Source organism: Moschus berezovskii, chromosome 1 (assembly GCF_049115385.1).
Source record: "Moschus berezovskii isolate FMDL1 chromosome 1, NW_MosBer_1.0, whole genome shotgun sequence".
NCBI lineage: Eukaryota > Metazoa > Chordata > Mammalia > Artiodactyla > Moschidae > Moschus > Moschus berezovskii.
Genome location: NC_142460.1, coordinates 91,243,442 through 91,263,481, shown reverse-complemented (window position 1 = coordinate 91,263,481; position 20,040 = coordinate 91,243,442). Strand labels below are relative to the sequence as shown.

The following is a 20,040-nucleotide window of genomic DNA, read 5'->3' as shown; positions in this document are numbered from 1 at the left end:
CCAGAGGGATCTCCCCACCCAGACCACCAGGACCCCCATTTCCAGAAGAATGGCCCAGATGTCTCAAGTGCAGGAACTCTTCCACGAGGCAGCCCAGCAGGTAGGCCTGGGTCCTGTGGGGGTCTGTGAGAAAAGGTCACCAGGCAAGATGCTAAATGGAAACGTTACAGTGCACTATTTTAAAACTAATGATCTCAGACGTTTATTTTGGTATTCCAGCTTAATCGTGAAAATGTTACAGCCAACTCCTAGCCATCTGTGTGCAAAAAATATTCTTTGGTATCTAGCAGACTCTGAATCCTGGACACTCCTCCTCCTACCCTGCCCCACCCATGGAAGTTTTCCATGAACAGAGTGAGGACTGAGATAATACAAACTCCTTTTAATATTGAATCAAACCAGTGTAAGAAGGTAAATTTATTTCTGAAAAAGTCATACTGTATATACTAAAGTCAAATAGATTTCTGGATTCCCTGATATTTGCAGGTTTTTCTTTTTCTTTCTTTATCCTCTCCCTGTTGATCATTACAGTAAGTATTCAATGTAGGTATGGAATTAAAGTGACCCTCCCCTGAAAAGCAAACCAACCGTGCTTAGGCATTTATCATGATCACTCAACTGTGAAGTTTTCAGTCTCTTGGATATCTCTCATCTTTATAGAGAGGGGTAGAGGGGTTTTATGGCATTATAACAGGGAGAATGAACCCCCCAAAAGGAGAGAGAATCAACTCATGGCCTCACACAGTAACAGGAGAATAGTGTCCAAAGCTGGGGAGTCCTGAGTCAAAGGGCAGAGGCTGGACAGGCAGATGGGATTCAGGGTTGGTGGGGGAATCCAGGCTGGCTAGTTATCCCTCTTAATGTGCATGGGTACATATGAAAATGCAGCATGGTGGCTGGCAGCTGGTGAGTGCTCAGCAAGAGGTACCGACTGCTCCCCGCTCCCCCCAGCAGGCCCAGGACTGTATCCTGCATTCTCTACTGAGCTCCTTACACCCAGCCCCGCAAATATTCAAGCTGTTTAGAAAAAAATGAGTGACTAGAAACCCAGAATAGCTCCTCAGAGAGGTTTCAGAACTCTTGCCCAGAGGTCTTTGCTCCTAGGTAAAAGAGCCAGTACCATATTTTTAATGTGGTTGAGTACCCTTATAGAAACCTTGACTTATTTATTTTATTTAACTTTAAAAATGTATTTAGCTCCACCAGTCTCTCGTCATACTTGCCATGCATTTTATTTGTGTTTGCAAGATTGTGCATGAATGTTTATGCACCTAATATATGTTCATGGTCTACTTCCTAAATAATGGGTACTGTGTTAAGCTTGAAAAATGGAAAACGTGAGGCCCTTGTTTCCAGGGATTCCAAAAGGAGATCATTTGGTTCATTGCTGTGAGAGGGATCCGTTAAGGCTCAGCTGTGATCCTCTCTCTTGTTTAAAACCTTCAGTGGCTCCCCATATCTACCACTCAAGAGTTCAAGCTCCTTAGCCTAGGTCCTGCACAGTCTGACCCAGTCTGAGTTTCAAACCTGCTTCCCTGCATCTTACTCTTTGTACCCCACCTTCCAGACAAAGGTCCATTCCTAGGCCCTGTACTTGTATCTTTCCCCTTGCTGGTCTTTGCTAATAATTCTCACTCAGCTGATTTGTCTCTGAACTCTCCAAGTATCTAAGGCTATGCCTGGCATTTAGGTGGTCAGTAAATGTTAATTGACTAACCAAATGAACAAGTAACAGATGACCACAGTGCAAGCTAAATTGCCATGAGTGCCCTAAGAGACAGTTGATTTTTATTTAAAAAAATTTTTATAATTAATTAAAGCCACAACCACGTGGCATACAGGATCTTAGTTCCCTGGCCAGGGATTGAACCCCTGGCCCCTGCAGTGGAAGCACAGAGTCTTAATTGCTAGACCACCAGGGAAGTCTTGAGTGTTGATTTTTAAAATGATGGATGTAAATGTCTATGTATCACCTTCCTCTCCATCTCCCTCAGTCTCTGAACATAGAGGGATTAGACAGTGTTCAATGTCAAGGCCTTTGGTGTTCATTATCTAGACATCTTGGAAATCTCTCCCTTTGTCTTCCTTGCCCTTTCTTGTCCAAGGTATCATTTCTTAATTGAATTATTTCATACCTTCCTACCTTCTTTCTCCACATCTTCTCTAAAGTGATCCCTTTTTAAAGCACAAGTTTGTGCATTTGACTCCTGTGCTTAAAACCTCTCCGTGGCTTCTCGCTGAACTCAGTTCAGACTCCTTACCTCGGCCCCTGCAGCCCCTCCCCACGACCTGACTGGCTTCCCCTGCTCCCTCCCATATGCTCTGTTGGTGCACTTGCTCTGCAGCCCTGAAGTGAGCTGTTTCTGTCCTGTCTTCCTTGGTGGTGGTGGTGCTGGTTTAGTTGTGAAGCCGTGTCCGACTCTTGCGATCCCACGGCCTGTAGCCTGCCAGGCTCCTCTCTCCATGGGATTCTCCAAGCAAGAGTACTGGAGTGGGTTGCCATTCCTGTCTTCCTTAAGGCTGTGAATTCCTGAAGCTCAGGGCGTTGTCTTATTCATTGTTGCGTCCTCATATGCTGAGTTAGCGCTCAGCATATGGAAGATGCCGAGTCAGTGCCGGTTCCACTTAACGGAACTCACCTGGCTGAGGATAGGGGAGTTGCTGTTTGCATTCGGTCTTGAAGGGTCAGTGGTAAAGTTGGGGCACACATCCCAGGCTGAGAGGGTAAGAAAATGATAATAACTACCAACTTATTATGTGCTGAACACTTAATGTGCATCATCTCTTTTAATCTTCACAACATTCTAAAGTAGATATAATAATTATTTTGGTTGACAGATGAAAAACGGAGGCACTTTGAACCCGAGCATGGTTGTTGCCAAGGTCTAGGCTTTAATCCTTTCTGCTTTATGCCTCCTGCCTCGATGGCCTGAGCGAAGCCTGTATGGGAACAGATAGCAGGCTGGACAGCTAACATGTTTGAAGTGGTTGGCCTTCCAGAAGTTTCCCATGAACCTTTTTCTCCCTTTACTCCAAGTTTGGGAGTTAGGAATTCTGCTAAGAGCTTTGAGGCCTGAAAAGCATAGGACCAAGAAGGCCATGCCCAGTGGGAAGACAGGCTGAGGGGTGTTACCCTAAACCCTTCTGTTCAGATCTGCTCTTCTCTTGGTCACTGTGTCTGGAAAGTAGCTCTTAAGAGATTTGGGAAGAGTAGGGATGCTTGCGAGTTAAGTGGAGGGGTTAGTGAATGGATTCTTGGTTTGCTTTACTCATTTCAGGACCAGATTGGGTATGTGTGGGTGGGTGTGGGTGGGTGGGTGTGTGTTGGTCAAGCAGACCAGCTGAGAAGGGTCTGTAGATCTGAGGGTTGATGGTGCTGCCTGGTTCAAGTACTGACTGTAACACTTTGTAACTTTGGGAAAGTTACTTCACCTGGTTAAGCCTTTGTATCCTCCCATAAAATGACAACAATAATAGAACCCACCTTAGAGAATTATGAAGATTAACAGAGATACTTCATGTAAATGTTTAGTATAGCACTCAGTTCATAGGAGGCATTTTGTAAACGTTGTCTAATAATAAAACTGAGATGGGGAGTATGTATTTGGTTCATGAGGTAGTGATGTGAATGATCAGAGGGTTCAGTTGGCAAATGAATACATAACTCAGCATATCAAATTCAGGTAGAAGGCCTAAGGCAGGAGTCCCAAATCCAGAATAGTTTCCTTGGCCAAAACCAGAGACTGGGATAGTGTCTGGGACACTCTGGACGATGTGGGATGGGCAGTCCATTGAGGACGATTTCTAGGCCTGGAGTGGTTTGGGAATGTGTGTGTACCTTGTGGGGGTACGAGTCATTTCAGGAACCTCTGTCCCCAGGCACTTCACTGATGTGCAGTGTGGTTTAAGGGTGGACTTGAACCTGGGAACTTGGGGTTCCCAATTCTGACTATGCCATCAGGCATGCCAGGCCCTTGGGCAAGTTGCTTAAGGGCTTGCTCTCTGTTTCCACACCTGCGAGACGGGGTGAGTGTACCTGATCTTCAGGGTTCTTATGCCATCTGCAGAAGGGGCTGGCCCCGTGCCTGTCACATGGTGTACACTAAATGCATTGCTTGTCCGGTGATCGGATGAAGCAGGTTCACACAGAAACCCAGTCGAGTAGTCTGCTTGTGAGATGCAGGGTTGGAAAGCTAAGGAGCAGCTGGTACCAGAGGGAGGTGAATGGAAAGCTAATGGCCTTTGATACCAGCCATGTCTCCATCAGTCACTGGCCAGAGAGGACTGTGACAGACACAGGGGTCAGGAATATGAAGCTGACAGGAGAAAGGAGGTAGCTGGAGACAGGGAGAGATTGCAAGTGGACATCTGTGCAAGGTCTGCGGTCCAGCAGGATCCAGTGCTCTTAGTGTGGGAAAGAGCGGGAAAAGTTGGCTCGGCTTAGCAGGTATTTATTGAGCGCCTGTTCTTGCCAGGATCTCCAGCGAGTGCTGCAGATAGTAAAACAGAAGTCTCTTAATCACGATGGAATAAGGGATGCCTCCCACTAGTCTGGTGTGCTGTTTTCCTTCTCTCAGGATTGGACAGTCTCCAGAAAAACGTAAAGGGAAGCTGTGTCATGCTGTGGTCTGAGAATGGGTGACCAAAAGCCGCAGATTAGCTAGTGTGAGTAACTCATTCTCTTCCTTCTTTATGCAGCTGGAGACTTGGGATCCGGCAGGAATGAGTCTGTGAGGACCCTGTTCTAGGAAGTCTGTGGGGTAACTTCTGGCTAATCACCCTGGAGAAAAGCCCGATGCAGACTCAGGGAGTGAGTTGCCCATCAGAGCTATGGCATCTGGCCCGAGTGTGAGCCAGGATGCCAGCTCTCATGATGCTGCACCAGGACTGCCTCCCCTTCCCTTCCCTTCTCTGCCTCCCCTTCCCTCCTCTGGCCCCTCCTGTGCTCGCTCCCTGTCCTCACTTTCTCGATTCAGTGGCTCACTGAGGTTAGCTCAGTGTGCTCAGAGTAAGAAAGAATATGATCCCATTGTGGGACCAGCAAGAGAGGCAGAAAGAGGCAAACATGTTAAGAGACAGAGGCGATACAAGTTGTTGCAATGAATAGAGAGGAATTTTCTACTCTCAAACTCAAAAAAATGGAGGGGTTCTTAGAGATCCTCTGGTCCAACCCTTGCTTAACTTGTCAATAAACAAGCCCAGAGATGTGGAATGACTTGCCCAAAGATACATAAAGAGAGTGGCAGAGCCAGGTGAGCACTGAGCCCTGAACACCCTCACCCTATATTACGGCTCTGGGTTGATCTTAATGCAGCCAATCTTTAGGTTATAATTTTGAGCATTGGTATCAGGCTCCATCACAAAAGCTTTGCTGTGGTTTTCTGCACCCTTATTAGCCCATGTACAGTTAAGAACTGACTTTCATTTTTGCATTTTTCGGGCCCGTTTTAGCATCTTTAAAAAGTCAATATGCAAAGTGAGCCTTGGCAGCCACATGCTAGGTGATAGCTTACTGCTTTGTTAGAATATAGAGAAATGAATGCACCTGAGGAGAAAAGAAAAGGGAACCTCAGACAAGGCCGTCTTGTTATCCCCTCTTATACAGATAGGGAAACTGGGGTCCAGCGTGGTTGGGTGGAAGAGAAGGGCTTACATCTGGGGTTCTGGGAGTCATAACCCCTATCACCCTCCCAGTTTCTGTAGGGCATGAAGCATACCATTTTTAGGCATTCTCTTCAGTTAAAAGGATACAAATTATAAATACAAAATCAGGTGTAGTCTTTGGAGAGACTCAATGCAAGTGAAGGGTGTTGAGGCTTAAGTTGTTAGTTTCACTGTGAAAGACCAAGGGTACCTGGACAGAACCACCTATGGGATATAACAGAAGAAACAGGTTTGGGCCCTGGAGCCTGGGAGAGAAGAAAGGGCAGCGATTACTCTCAGGGTTGAAATGAGTCTGCAGCTTTCATGTGAGCTCGGTCCGTCTTTCTTGCTCTCTCTCTGTTGTCTTCAGCCCCTTCCACTTTACAGGCCTACTTGTCACTTAGCCTAGGAGGCCAACCTCAAAAATGACAATGCTCTGAAATTGCTTCATATTTGTAAGAAGTTGGAGTGGAGACATTTTCTGGACAAAGAAACTAGAATGAAAATGATTCTTCACTGAAATGAATGAGGTGGGATTCAGTTCAGTTGCTCAGTCGTGTACGACTCTTTGCGACCCCATGAATCACAGCACGCCAGGCCTCCCTGTCCATCACCAACTCCCATAGTTCACTCAGACTCATGTCCATCGAGTCAGTGATGCCATCCAGCCATCTCATTCTCTGTCGTCCCCGTCTCCTCCCACCCCCAATCCCTCCCAGCATCAGAGTCTTTTCCAGTGAGTCAACTCGTTGCATGAGGTGGCCAAAGTATTGGAGTTTCAGCTTTAGCATCAGTCTTTCCAATGAAAACCCAGGATTGATCTCCTTTAGAATGGACTGGTTGGATCTCCTTGCAGTCCAAGGGACTCTCAAGAGTCTTCTCCAGCACCACAGTTCAAAAGCATCAATTATTCGGCGATCAGCTTTCTTCACAGTCCAACTCTCACATCCATGCGTGACCACGGGAAAAACCATAGCCTTGACTAGACGGACCTTTGTTGGCAAAGTAATGTCTGCTTTTTAATATGCTATCTAGGTTGGTCATAACTTTTCTTCCAAGGAGTAAACGTCTTTTAATATCATGGCTGCAGTCAGCATCCACAGTGATTTTGGAGCCCCCCAAAATAAAGTCTGACACTGTTTCCACTGTTTCCCCATCTATTTCCCGTGAAGTGATGGGACCAGATGCCATGATCTTAGTTTTCTGAATGTTGAGCTTCAAGCCAACCTTTTCACTCTCCTCTTTCACTTTCATGAAGCAAGGTCCGATGCTGTAAAGAGCAATATTGCATAGGAACCTGGAATGTTAGGTCCATGAATCAAGGCAAATTGGAAGTGGTCAAACAAGAGGTGGGATTATCTCATTTATATTCACAGGATCTTCATTTGTAGAGGTGACTGATGACACAGAGTGATCAGTGCCATTGGAAGAAGAATTTACTGCTTACATTTCTCAAGAGAAGGAGGAATGCCATGTAGGGCCACAGGGGAAGCACCAGGTTCTGGTCAGGAGGCAAAAGCAGGAATGAAGGGAAAACCTGGGCCACAGCCTTTATTGTGCTTTTGGTGGGAAGGGCAGGGCAGGTAGACCAAACAGCTTAGGACTGGCTGGGTTTAGTAGTTCTGGTAAGCTTTGGCAGCATTGGTGGTCTCTAGTTTCCTAGAAACTGGCCTGGGGGTGATTTAGAGCAGAAGAAATATTGGCTTGGTATGTGAGAACTAGATAAACAGAGTGGCTTAGGGAATATACTCAGAATTGGTAGGTTTGTATATGGAAGGCATGCTCCTGGCCAGCTGTGTGCTATCTATAAGAGCTGGTTAGCCCTGGGAAGGTTGATCTGTTCCCTGAACTGCAAGATTTTTAAGATATCATAATGTCATAAGAGGAGAAGGCAATGGCAACCCACTCCAGTACTCTTGCCTGGAAAATCCCACGGACAGAGGAGCCCGGTAGGCTGCAGTCCATGGGGTTGCAAAGAGTCAGACATGACTGAGTGACTTCACTTTCACTTTTCACTTTCATGCATTGGAGAAGGAAATGGCAACCCACTCCAGTGTTCTTGCCTGGAGAATCTCAGGGACGGGGGAGTCTGGTGGGCTGCCATCTATGGGGTCGCGCAGTCAGACACGACTGAAGCGACTTAGGAGCAGCAATGTCATAAGACAGAAAGGAGAAAACATGATTAATATATTCTGCCTAGCTATGAATGAATGAACTAGATGACTTAAAATTTTCTTACTGCCTTAGGGTATATTTCATCCATGGTCAAATACAGAAAAAATGCAGTCCTTTATTTAATAGTTTGGGGTTTGGACGGAAAATCCTAGAGGCTGTCTTAATGATTCTGAAGTACTTTTCTTATAAGAAAAGTAAGGAGCTGCTAGGTGGTGCTTAGACTCTGGTCTGGCCCAGTTGAACAACCTGGCTTCCTGTAGGGGTGGATGACAGAATTATAGGTTATTTTTCCATTCATTTTATTCTTTTGCTGACAAAATATCTCTCTTCAGGATAGAAGTTTAAATACTAGATATATCTGTATTCATAAAACAATATCAAAAAACATTTAAAGAAATATACATACCTTAGGGAGTGTAATTCTGTACCTCTTTTTGCTCTTTTCCAGGCAAGAATAATGGGGTAGGTTGCCATTCCCGTCTCCAGGGGATCTTCCCAACCTAGGGATCAAACCCAGGTCTCCCACATTGCAGATGGATTCTTTACTGTCTGAGCCAGCAGGGAAGACTTGTTTGTTCTTTAGTCATTATCAAGTAGTAATGTAGGGCTTCCCAGGTGGTACTAGTGGTAAAGAACCCACCTTCCAGTACAGAAGATGTAAAAGACACGGGTTCACTCCCTGGGATTGGGAAGGTCCCCTGGAGGAGGAAATGGCAACCCACTCTAGTATTCTTGCCTGGGAAATCCCATGGACAGAGGAGCCTGGTGGGCTACAGTTCGTGGGGTCACAAGGAGTTGAGCACAACTGAGCATTCATTTGTGCGTGTGCATGCATAGACACACAGACATACACTCTCAAGTGGTAATGTAATCTGATTCTTAAAACTTGTTTTCTTTCTTTCTGCATTTAACAACTTAGTCAAAAGACTGCAGAGGTTGTAGTGATGGTAGTAAGCTTCAGAACAGCTCAGCATGAGCAGTCTTCAGAGGTAGTACTGCTCTGGCGTGAATACCTGTCTAGTAGGATGTTGTCATTGTCACTTATCAGAAAAAAGGTACATTTCTTTTGTTTTTGTTTTGGTGTGCAAGTGTTCTCTTCTTTATATGAATAGGCATAAAGAAAGAGAAAAAGATAGTGAAGTAAAAACTGCTGGTCTGTGTAAAAAAATTCGATGATATACTTTTTCCAATCTGCAGATAGCTTGTAAATCACATCCACAGTCTCTGTCAGAAGTTGCAGGATTTAGGTGCTTACTGATGAATTTGAAGCCGTAGTAGCCTAGTGATCCTCATTTAGCCAAAAATAGTTATGTTTGATCGTGATGATAAATTTGCTCTAAAGTGAGTCTCAGTGTTCATAGAACTTAGAAAAGAGAAGGCCATGGCTCATTTTGAGTAGCTTTCCCTTTTTATTTTAGGCAGTTATCAGTTAGGAAGAAAAAAAGCACAGGCAAATTTTAATTTTAAACAAAGATATACACATGTATGGACAGACATTAATTTTATGAAAGAAATTTAAGCAGACTGTACATTTAAAATGTGATTCAGATCACAGGTATCTTTTGGTGTATCCATCTATTGCATAAAGTGAAGTTGAGTTATAAATAAATTTCTAACTTGAGGCCAGCATTTTATTTTTCAAATATTTCTAATATGTGGTAGATTTTTCTTCAAATAAAAATTGTTATTATTTATATCGTAGAAGTACTACATGTATGCAGGAAAAACATTTTTTAAGCAAAGAATGATACAAAATTAAAAGCCTTCTTCCTCTTCCTTTACCGCCATTCCCCAGAGACAGTCGCTAGTGGCTTATAACTTTAAATATTTTATTTATACCTCAGTTTCTTGACTACATTATCAATTTAACATCAGTTTACTTTTGCTTCCCAGTATAAAAAAAGAGGCCATTGACATATGTACCCTTCCTTCCATTTCTCTTGTTTCATTTCTAATTTTTTGTTAGTTGGACTGTTACTTTTACATTGTCATGGTTTATAAAATTTATATATTTTTTAATTGTAATAAGTATTTCCGTGTTTGTTATGCTGCTGCTGCTGCTGCTAAGTCGCTTCAGTCGTGTCCGACTGCGACCCCATAGACGGCAGTCCACCAGGCTCCCCCGTCCCTGGGATTCTCCAGGCAAGAACACTGGAGTGGGTTGCCATTTCCTTCTCCAATGCATAAAAGTGAAAAGTGAAAGTGAAGTCACTCAGTCGTGTCCGACTCTTAGCGACCCCACGGACTGCACCTACCAGGCTCCTCTGTCCATGGGATTTTCCAGGCAAGAGTACTGGAGTGGGTTGCCATTGCCTTCTCCAATGTTTGTTATAGTTGGTTATAAAAACTTTACATCTGTAAATAACATTTATTGTAGTAAGATATATAAATATGTGTGTTTAACTGGAAAACCAAGTGACGTTATCAGACTCATGGAGGAGAAAACACAGGCCTAAGTTGTTAAAGCTTCGCTGCTTCTGAGCAATAAAGTCTTAATTTTTTTTCAAGTAACCTTTAATTCTTGTGGTTCATATGCAGCTACTGCTGTTTCTTATATCCCCTATCACTTTTTTTTTTGAATGTTCTTCTCTTCTCTTTGGGGTGACAGGAATTTTTTTCATATATGGATTGGTCGTAGTAGATTACTCTTTCTAACTATAGAAGCATGGGAGGCCAAATTGTTTTCATGTACTTCAAAAATAACATCTCACAGCAGACTGGATGCAGGAGATATGAGAGTCCAGCTGTATTCTATCAAGCCAGAGATTAAAATGTTTTCATTAAGTGTTTTTGCTTGGGAAAGTATTTTTCATGCAAACATGATACTTATTTTAACAGATAATAGGTTTATTATTATGTTTAAGTGATTAATAAGTATTTTAAAATATCTCCCTTTAAGTTTCTGTTATGGTAAATATTGATAGTTATAGCTCACATAAACAAAAACTCTTGGGAATCCTTAGTAATTTTAAAGAATGTAAAAGGATCTGGAGATCAAAACGTTTGAGAACGGTTGCTCTAGAAATTAAACACACATTTAAAAATGTTCACAGTTTGTTTAGAGTTAATATTATACTGCTTCAATGTAAAATGTAGGAACTTGGCAATCACATAGGCCTGTTTCCCCGCTCCGTCCTTCAGCCTTTTATGCTATAAGTGCCATATGTGTTACATCCATTACATGATGAAACCTCCAAGATGATGTTATTCCCAGTGATTACTGTGCCCTGTGTCTGCTCCTAGCATTTGCTGGCTCTGAACCTGGAACTTCTCAGGTGCCTTGGAAGACAGCTCTTCTCTTGGTTGCCCTGGCCTGCTCCATCATGTGCCTTCTTTTGCCCATCCAAGCCCATATGCAGACATCTGTCCACATCTGATCTACTAGTTGAACTCGTTTTTTTCCCTTTCTAGTTATAACTATGGTTTCATACATTAAAAAAAAAAACCCACATCTTTTCTGTTATTGTCATGGAAATTTGGAAGGTAGGAGAGTGCATATTCTGCCATCTTAAAAGAGACGTCTAATGTCACTTTCTGACTTTCTGAAGCACATTTTATTCATTCACTCATTCCGCTAACACATTGAGGAAGCGCCTGTTCCATGTTGAGCACTGGGGGTACGAGAGTGAACAAGCTATTTTTTCAGTATATATGGGCTTCTTTTAAAAAATAAAAATTGTATGTATTATTTATTTGTAAACTTTTGAAATTCTGATACCCTTTCACACTTATAGGAAGTTGCAGTAATACAAGGAACTGCCATATACTCTTGACTCAGGTTTACCAGTTGTTAACATTTTGTCCTTTTGCTTTATTATTTGTGTGCTCTCTCTTGCTCTTGCTCTCTCTCTCTAAATTTCTATTCCATATGTATGTTTTGATACATATTATGTTCTATTATAGGCTTCCTAGGTGGCTCAGTGGCAAAGAATTCACCTGCCAATGCAAGAGCCATAGGAGATGCAGGTTCGATCCATGGGTCAGGAAGATCCTCTGGAGGAGGAAACGGCAACCCACTCCAGTATTTTTGCTGGGATAATCCCATGAACAGAGGAGCCTGGCAGGGTGCAGTCCATGGTATTGCAAAGAGTCAGACGTGACTGAGCACATATTCTATTGTATGTATTTTTTCCTGAACCACTTGGAAGTAACTTGTAGACATCATATTCCCTTATCCGTAGATACTTCAGTGTCTATCTCCTAAGAACAGGACTTTTCTTTTACCTAACCACAGTATATTTATCAAGATCAAGACATTTAGAGAATTTCCTGGTGGTTCAGTGGTTGACACTCTATGCTTTCACTGCTGAGGGCCTGCATTCAAATCCCTAGCCAGGGAACTAGGATCCTGCAAGCCGCTTGGTGTGGCCAAATAAAATAGCCATAGTGCATGCCTGGATGGCCAGACTGTGGGATTTTTTTTTTAAAGATCAAGACATTTAACATTGATCAATCCTACTATCTAATCTACAGTTTCACAGTCCACTTTTGCCAGTTATCCCACTGATATCCTGTCGCTTTTTCCGCCAGACCAGGAGTCAGTCCAGCATCACACAGGGCATTCCGTCATCACGCCTCACTCAGGCTCATTTAATCTGGAACCGTTCCTTAGCCGTTCTTTCTTTGTCTTTCATGACCTTGACTTTTTTTTTTTTTTTTTGCAAAATACAGGCTAGTTGTTTTGCAGAATGTTCCTCAGTTTGGGACATGATCTCTTATGATTAGATTTGGGTTTCGTATTTTGGGCAGGAACCCATAGAATGATACTGCATTCTTTTCCAGACAGCCTATCAGGAGAGAGGTATAGGGTTTCCGCTTGTTCCATTATTGGTAATGTTAACTTTGGTTAGCATTTCAGGGGGTGCCCACTAGGTTAATCCAGTCTGAAGTTCTAATTTTCCCTTTGTAGTTAATACATAATTTGTTAGGGATATTTTGAGACTATGGAAATATCCAATTCCTCATATATCTCATACCCACTAGCTTTAGCATCAGTTGTTGATTCTTGGCAGAATCAGTTATTACTGTGATGGCTGCAGAATGATGATTTTCTAACACCATCATTTCTTCTACATATATTAGTTGGTTTTCTACTAAAAAGGATTTTCCCTCTTTCTGCTGTTTTAATGTATTCATTTACTTATATCTGTATGGACTCAGATTCTTATTTTTCCCATGAGTATTCTATTGTTATTGATTTTGATGCTCAAATCATTCTAGATTTGGCCAATGGGTGCCCCTGCAGGCTGTTTCCTATTTCCTTTTGACACATCCTCATCATTTTTAGGAGCACTTCCTTACTTTCTGACAGAAAATATTCTAGGCTCATTTTGTATTTTCTCTGCCTTGGCCCTGAATCAGCTATTCCTCCAAAGAGCTCTGGCTCAGTAAGGTGAGAAATGGTATTTAAAGACCAAGATCTGGATGTTAGATCTGTTCATTGCTACTGGGATGTCTTACCTTGTAGACCCTTTAAGTAGACAGAAGGAATATATATTTCTATCTTCCTCTGCATATTAAAAACTATGAATTCAAATTGATGCCTCTCATTCTAATTTATCACCGCTTAGTTTTAACTGCCTTCTCCAACAGTGAGAAACTTGACTGTCAATATATTTACTTATTTGCTCAATCCTATAATTGATGGAAAGTAGATTAACTCCTACCCCTGCAAAAAACAAACTTTCTAGAATATGTGTTGCACGTGTGCTCAGTTGCTAAGTCGTGTCCGACTCTGTAACACTGTGGACTGTAGCCTGCCATGCTCCTCTGTCCGTATGATCTCCCAGGCAAGAATACCGGAGTGGGGTCCAGTTTCCTTCTCCAGGGGATCTTCCCAATCCAGGGATCAAGCCCGTGACTCCTGCATTGGCTTTACCTCTGAGCCACCAGGGAAGCCTAGAATTTGTATTAGTTTGTAGTTATTTGTCTTTAGACTAAAAGCATATACTCAAAATAACATGTTCGAAAGTTACTCTGCTGTTTTTTTTCCACCTTCAGTGTAGTTATGTTTTTCATTAGAAATAGTTAGGTTAATTTGTTTCTCTCTGCATTCTTAAATTTTTCTCTCTCATCCTGTTGATTTGATTTGATTTTGTTTGAGTATGTAAAACATTATGTGATTCCAAAAGTCAAAAGTACTTAGTACATAGGAATTCTTGAATGAGTATAGTATGATCTGATTCACTGAGTCACCTAGAAGAATAAATCTTTTGCAGTTGATATTTAGCAAGTTTGCCTGTTACTGGTGAAGGGCATTAGGGCCTGTGTTTGTTCTCCTGAAATTAAGTCGAGGTAGATTGACTAGAGACATCCTGAGTCTTGCAGGAAGCTTCTGTCCTCTTGTCAAGGAGACTGGGAAGGGAAGGGGAAGCTCTTGTTTAGGTGGGAATTTAGATATGTGGGATGGTATTAGGTGTCCAGGGCATAGTGTCTTTGGGTTGTGCATTCTGAGTGCAGAAGTGGCTGCTCTGTGGGGAATGAGCTTCTGCTGTGTGACTCTAAGAGGCAGAACCTCATCAGGAATTTCCACCGGCATCAACATTTTCACAGCATCTGAGGGTCTTGTCACTCCTCTGCCTATATGGTTCTATGACCAGGTTGTGCCTTGAGAGATTCCTAGCCTTGGACCAGGATCAGCATGCACAGGATGGAAAGAACACAGATCAAGCATCTGGAGCTACTGTTAGGGAGACGCTGGCTTTTGAACTCACTCCATGTAGATTTCCACACAGCCACGAAGATCTCACGTTGCTAAGAATGACTACATCAATATTGACCAAGGGTGCTGCCCAGATTCAGATCCAAGGAAATCAGACTTTGGCCACTCCTGATGGGTCCTTGCCACTTCCCCTCTGGAGCAGTTTCCACGAGCAGCATCAGTCTCGTAGCAGAGCGCTGATCGGATGCCCATTCTCAAACTCCTAGTGTAACAGAGAAGATGCCAGCTGCCCCAACCCTGGGGCTGAGCTGCAGAGTGAGGATTCACTTGAAACATGAGGCCAGGTAGGCTGGGTTAATAGAAGAGGTACAGTCAATTAGACATCTTTCCTTTCCCTCTCAACTGCCCTGAAGAAATCCTCACCCATGTTTAAAACTGCCTGATGTGCTTCATGCTTACGAAAAAACCTTTCACAATTATCATCTCATCTGAAGTGTGCAGCCCCCCTTGAGGCAGGTATGTTGCTACCTGCGTCGCCCACAGGTGGCCGTGGCCGTGAAGCCTGCTGCCCCCCTACCCAGCTCTGCCTGTGGTGCTTATTCAGAGTCAGAGGAGAGGAATGTGGCTGGTGCCCACTCTGCCCACTGGGTCACAGGCCAGCAGCAGCTTGGGATCTTCTCTGATGTGCGATTGATAATTAAATAACTAGCATTCAGAGAGCAAGCTGCTGGCGTATGTGTGTGCTCCGGGGAGAACCAGTCTTTGGGAGGGAGGGCCAGGTCATGTCCTGCTCTGACCCACTGCTGACCCAAGTGGGCAGAAGCCAGATTCTTTTTCTCCAGCTGCTGGAAGAAAGAAGAGGTGTCATCTCACATTTCAGGTGTGCTCGCTCAGGCCTGCTTGGTGGCCTGTGGGAGGGAGGTGGCTGTCTGAGAGGAAGGCTCCAGGGCGGGAGCTTGCATGGCCGCCTGTGGCAGAGCTTCTCTCTGTCTCCTCAGCTCTGCTTGTTGCACGCCGGAAGCCACATGTGTCCCACTCAGGACACATTTCAGGGTGCGGTTTCCCTGCCTTCCCAGATGTTCTGCTGAAGAGCGAAGATTCTCTACTCACAAGAGAAAGACTTCTACTTCAGAACTAAAACGCCCACCCTGCAGCTGTGGTGTCTCCAGTGTGGTTTCAGCCCTCGGCTCAGCAGGACCAGGCCCTGGCTCCTTGTTCTGGGAGGCCAGGAAGGGAAGCCCTAGCAACAAGCGTCACGCAGGTGTGATCACCTGGGGCCAGACTCCAACTTGCTGTGCCTCAGAACCTGCCAAGTGTCCACCTGAGGGGCCTCAAGGAAGAGAGGAAGCCGCCCCTTGAGCATGTCTGTGGGCCCTTTCCGAGGGATGCTTTGCCCCTCTTGCTTTGCTTTCTCTTCTTCCTTAGCCTCCACCCCTGTCTCCCAGAAACCTCACTGCTGGGCACACACACTGTCTTACTGCCATCTGCCTTTCCCCACAACCTGTTATGTCTGTGCTGTAGAGCACTGAACGATACTCCTGTTATTTTGGAATAGATGACTGGGATCCAAATCTGAAGACAGTGAGGTTCTAAGAGAGTTATCAACAGTTGGTGCCAATCACAAGATAGCCCAGAACTGGCCCAGCTATCACCCCTATCACCCAGTGATTCCATTGCCTTCCTCTGGGCACCAGAAATGACTGGGCAGAGGCACAAAGGAAGTGTCTGTGGGCCACAGCCTCTGTGGGAGAAGGTACTGTAGATGAGCAGGGGTTCCTTAACCTCCCATAAAGGAGGGAGTTGGGTTTGAGACCCCCAAGTGTGGGGAAAAGCTGATTCTCTGTCCTCTGGTTGGAGGTCTGCATATGCTGAGGACGTGGCTCTGCCTGCAGCCTGTCTGAGAAAGACCTGGGGATACTTAGAGAGCTGGCAGGACAGACAGAGGGCAGGGTTGGGATACTGTTATTTATGATAAATATGGGCTTCCATGGTCTCTCAGATGGTAAAGAGTTTGCCTGCAATGCAGGAGACCCGGGTTCTATCCCTGGGTTGGCAAGATCCCTGGTGAAGGAAATGGCAACCCACTCGAGTATTCTTGCCTGGAGATTTCCATGGACAGAGGAGCCTGGCGGGCTACAGTCCACAGGGTCGCAAAGAGCAGGACACGACTGAGCGACTAACACTTTCACTTTTTCACTTTCATGCTAATATGTATTTGGCACAGAGCTCCTAAAACCCTTGGAATTCCCTAAGTGATAAAAGTGATAAAATGTCTTGATATTTATAACAAATGCATTTCAAGCACAACTGGGTTTATATTAATGAGGTGACTTTTAGAATCACCTGAGGATGGGGGCTGTTTTTAGGGGAACCAACCATGTGATTAGAGGGTTGGAACTTTAAGGGGAGGGGAAAGAGTTGGAGGTTAAATCAGTCGCCAGTGACCAGTGATTTAATCAGTCATGACTATGTGATGAAGCCTCCTAAGAAAACCAAAAAAGAGGGTTTCGAGAGCCTCTGGCTTGGTGAGCACATGGAGATGCAGCGAGGGTGCTGCCCTGGAGGAAGGTGTGGATGTCCCAGGCTCTTCCCCAGTCTCACCCTGGGCATCTCCGCCATCTGGTGGTTTCTGAGTTCTAGCCTTCCATGATAAGCTGGTGATCTCTGAGTTCTGTGAGCTGCTCTAACAAATGAATTGAACCCAGGAAGTGGGTGGTGGGAACCTCTGATCAACAGCCCCTGGGAAACTGTTTACCTTCCCAGGTAAACACAGATTACAGCCTGAATTTGGAATTGGCATCTGCTAGACTGAAAGGCAATGCCAAAGAATGCTCAAACTACCGCACAATTGCACTCATCTCACACGCTAGTGAAGTCATGCTCAAAATTCTCCAAGCCAGGCTTCAGCAGTATGTAAACCGTGAACTCCCAGATGTTCAAGCAGGTTTTAGAAAAGGCAGAGGCACCAGAGATCAAATTGCCAACATCCGCTGGATCATGGAGAAAGCAAGAGAGTTTCAGAAAAACATCTATTTCTGCTTCATTGACTATGCCAAAGCCTTTGACTGTGTGGATCACAATAAACTATGGAAAATTCTGAAAGAGATGGGAATCCCAGACCACCTGACCTGCCTCTTGAGAAACCTGTATGCAGGTCAGGAAGCAACAGTTAGAACTGGACATGGAACAACAGACTGGTTCCAAATAGGAAAAGGTGTACGTCAAGGTTGTATATTGTCACCTTGCTTATTTAACTTATATGCAGAGTACATCATGAGGAACGCTGGGCTGGAAGAAGCATAAGCTGGAATCAAGATTGCTGGGAGAAATATCAATAACCTCAGATATGCAGATGACACTACCCTTATGGCAGAAAGTGAAGAGGAACTCAAAAGCCTCTTGATGAAAGTGAAAGAGGAGAGTGAAAAGGTTGGCTTGAAGCTCAACATTCAGAAAACAAAGATCATGGCATCTGGTCCCATCACTTCATGGGAAATAGATGGAAAAACAGTGGAAACAGTGTCAGACTTTATTTTTTGGGGCTCCAAAATCACTGCAGATGCTGATTGCAGCCATGAAATTAAAAGACGCTTGCTCCTTGGAAGGAAAGTTATGACCAACCTTGATAGTATATTAAAAAGCAGAGACATTACTTTGCCAACCAAGGTCCGTCTAGTCAAGGCAATGGTTTTTCCCGTGGTCATGTATGGATGTGAGAGTTGGACTGTGAAGAAGGCTGATCGCCAAAGAATCGATGCTTTTGAACTGTGGTGTTGGAGAAGACTCTTGAGAGTCCCTTATACTGCAAGGAGATCCAACCAGTCCATTCTAAGGGAGATCAATCCTGGATGTTCATTGGAGGGACTGATGCTAAAGCTGAAACTGCAATACTTTGGCCACCTCATGCGACGAGTTGACTCACTGGAAAAGACTCTGATGCTGGGAAAGGTTGGGGGCGGGAGGAGAAGGGGACGACGGAGAATGAGATGGCTGGATGGCATCACCGACTCTGTGGACATGAGTTTGAGTGTACTCCGGGAGTTGGTGATTGACAGGGAGGCCTGGCGTGCTGTGATTCATGGGGTCGCGGAGAGTCGGACACGACTGAGCGACTGAACTGAACTGATGCAGATGACACCATCCTTACGGCAGAAAGTGAAGAGGAACTCAAAGCCCTCTTGATGAAAGTGAAAGAGGAGAGTGAAAAGGTTGGCTTGAAGCTCAACATTCAGAAAACGAAGGTCATGGCATGTGGTCCCATCACTTCATGGGAAATAGATGGGGAAACAGTGGAAACAGTGTCAGACTTTATTTTTTTGGGCTCCAAGATCACTTCGGATGCTGATTGCAGCCATGAAATTAAAAGACGCTTGCTCCTTGGAAGGAAAGTTATGACCAGCCTAGATAGCATATTGAAAAGCAGAGACATTACTTTGCCAACCAAGGTCCATATAGTCAAGGCTATGGTTTTTCCCGTGGTCATGTATGGATGTGAGAGTTGGACTGTGAAGAAAGCTGAGCGGCGAAGAATTGATGCTTTTGAACTGTGGTGCTGGAGAAGACTTTTGAGAGTCCCTTGGACTGCAAGGAAATCCAACCAGTCCATTCTAAAAGAGATTAATCCTGGGTGTTCATTGGAAGGACTGATGCTAAAGCTGAAACTCCAATACTTTGGCCACCTCATGCGACAAGTTGACTCACTGGAAAAGAGTCTGATGCTAGGAGGGATTGAGGGTAGGAGGAGACAGGGACGGCAGTGAATGAGATGGCTGGATGGCATCACCGACTCGATGGACATGAGTTTGAGTGAACTCCAGGAGTTGGTGATGGACAGGGAGGCTTGGCGTGCTGTGGTTCATGGGGTCGCAAAGAGTCAGATACGACTGAGCGACTGAACTGAACTGAACTGAGACTGAGCCCTCCATTGTGGGATGACACCATCTCTGGTTAGATGGTGTCAGAACTGAGTTGAATTACAGGACACATAACTGGTATCACAGACTTGCTTGATGAGGGGCAAACACATACACATTGAAACTGGTGTAAGAACTGTACCAGCCCTGGGACCATGCTGTTGTTATGCAAGGGAGCTGGTTTGAGCTGTCTCTCTCTGGCTAGCACTCTCCTACAAGGTCAACACTGGGGCCGCCAAACTCATTTCAAACCATGCGTGCCTTTCTGAGGTTGAAGATCTCCTAAAATTTCTGCCTCATTCATGTGTGCGGCATCTTTAAGGCTGGCTTAGTCCAATGAGGTCTGGGGAGTCAAAGACTTTTCATATCCTATTAGGTAACTAAACAAATAAGCAAAACAGCCCTTCAGAGTGGAAATATGAAGACTGTGATGAATGATAATTAAAATTTCTAGAATCACAACAGGAATTTTAGGGATAAAGCAGATGCTGTTGTTGAGTCACTAAGTCGTGTCTGGCTCTTTTGTAGCCACATGGACTGTAGCCCACCAGGCTCTTCTGTCCGTGGGATTTTTCAGGCGAGAATACTGGAGTGGGTTTCCATTTCCTTCTTTAGGAGATCTTCCCAACCCAGGGCTTTCCTGCATTG

At 44.4% G+C, this 20,040-nt stretch overlaps 1 protein-coding gene across 5 annotated transcripts in view; it reads left to right on the top strand.

Moving 5' to 3' along the window:
* Positions 1–20,040, top strand: part of SLC12A8 (solute carrier family 12 member 8) — a 149,717-nt gene that overhangs the window by 4,722 nt on the left and 124,955 nt on the right. For all 5 annotated transcript variants that reach the window (XM_055397487.2, XM_055397568.2, XM_088837697.1 and 2 more), the window contains exon 2: positions 5–100. In XM_055397487.2, coding sequence (XP_055253462.2) covers positions 50–100 — 51 coding nt within the window. In that variant the 5' untranslated portion in view covers positions 5–49. The remainder of the gene's footprint in view (positions 1–4; positions 101–20,040) is intronic.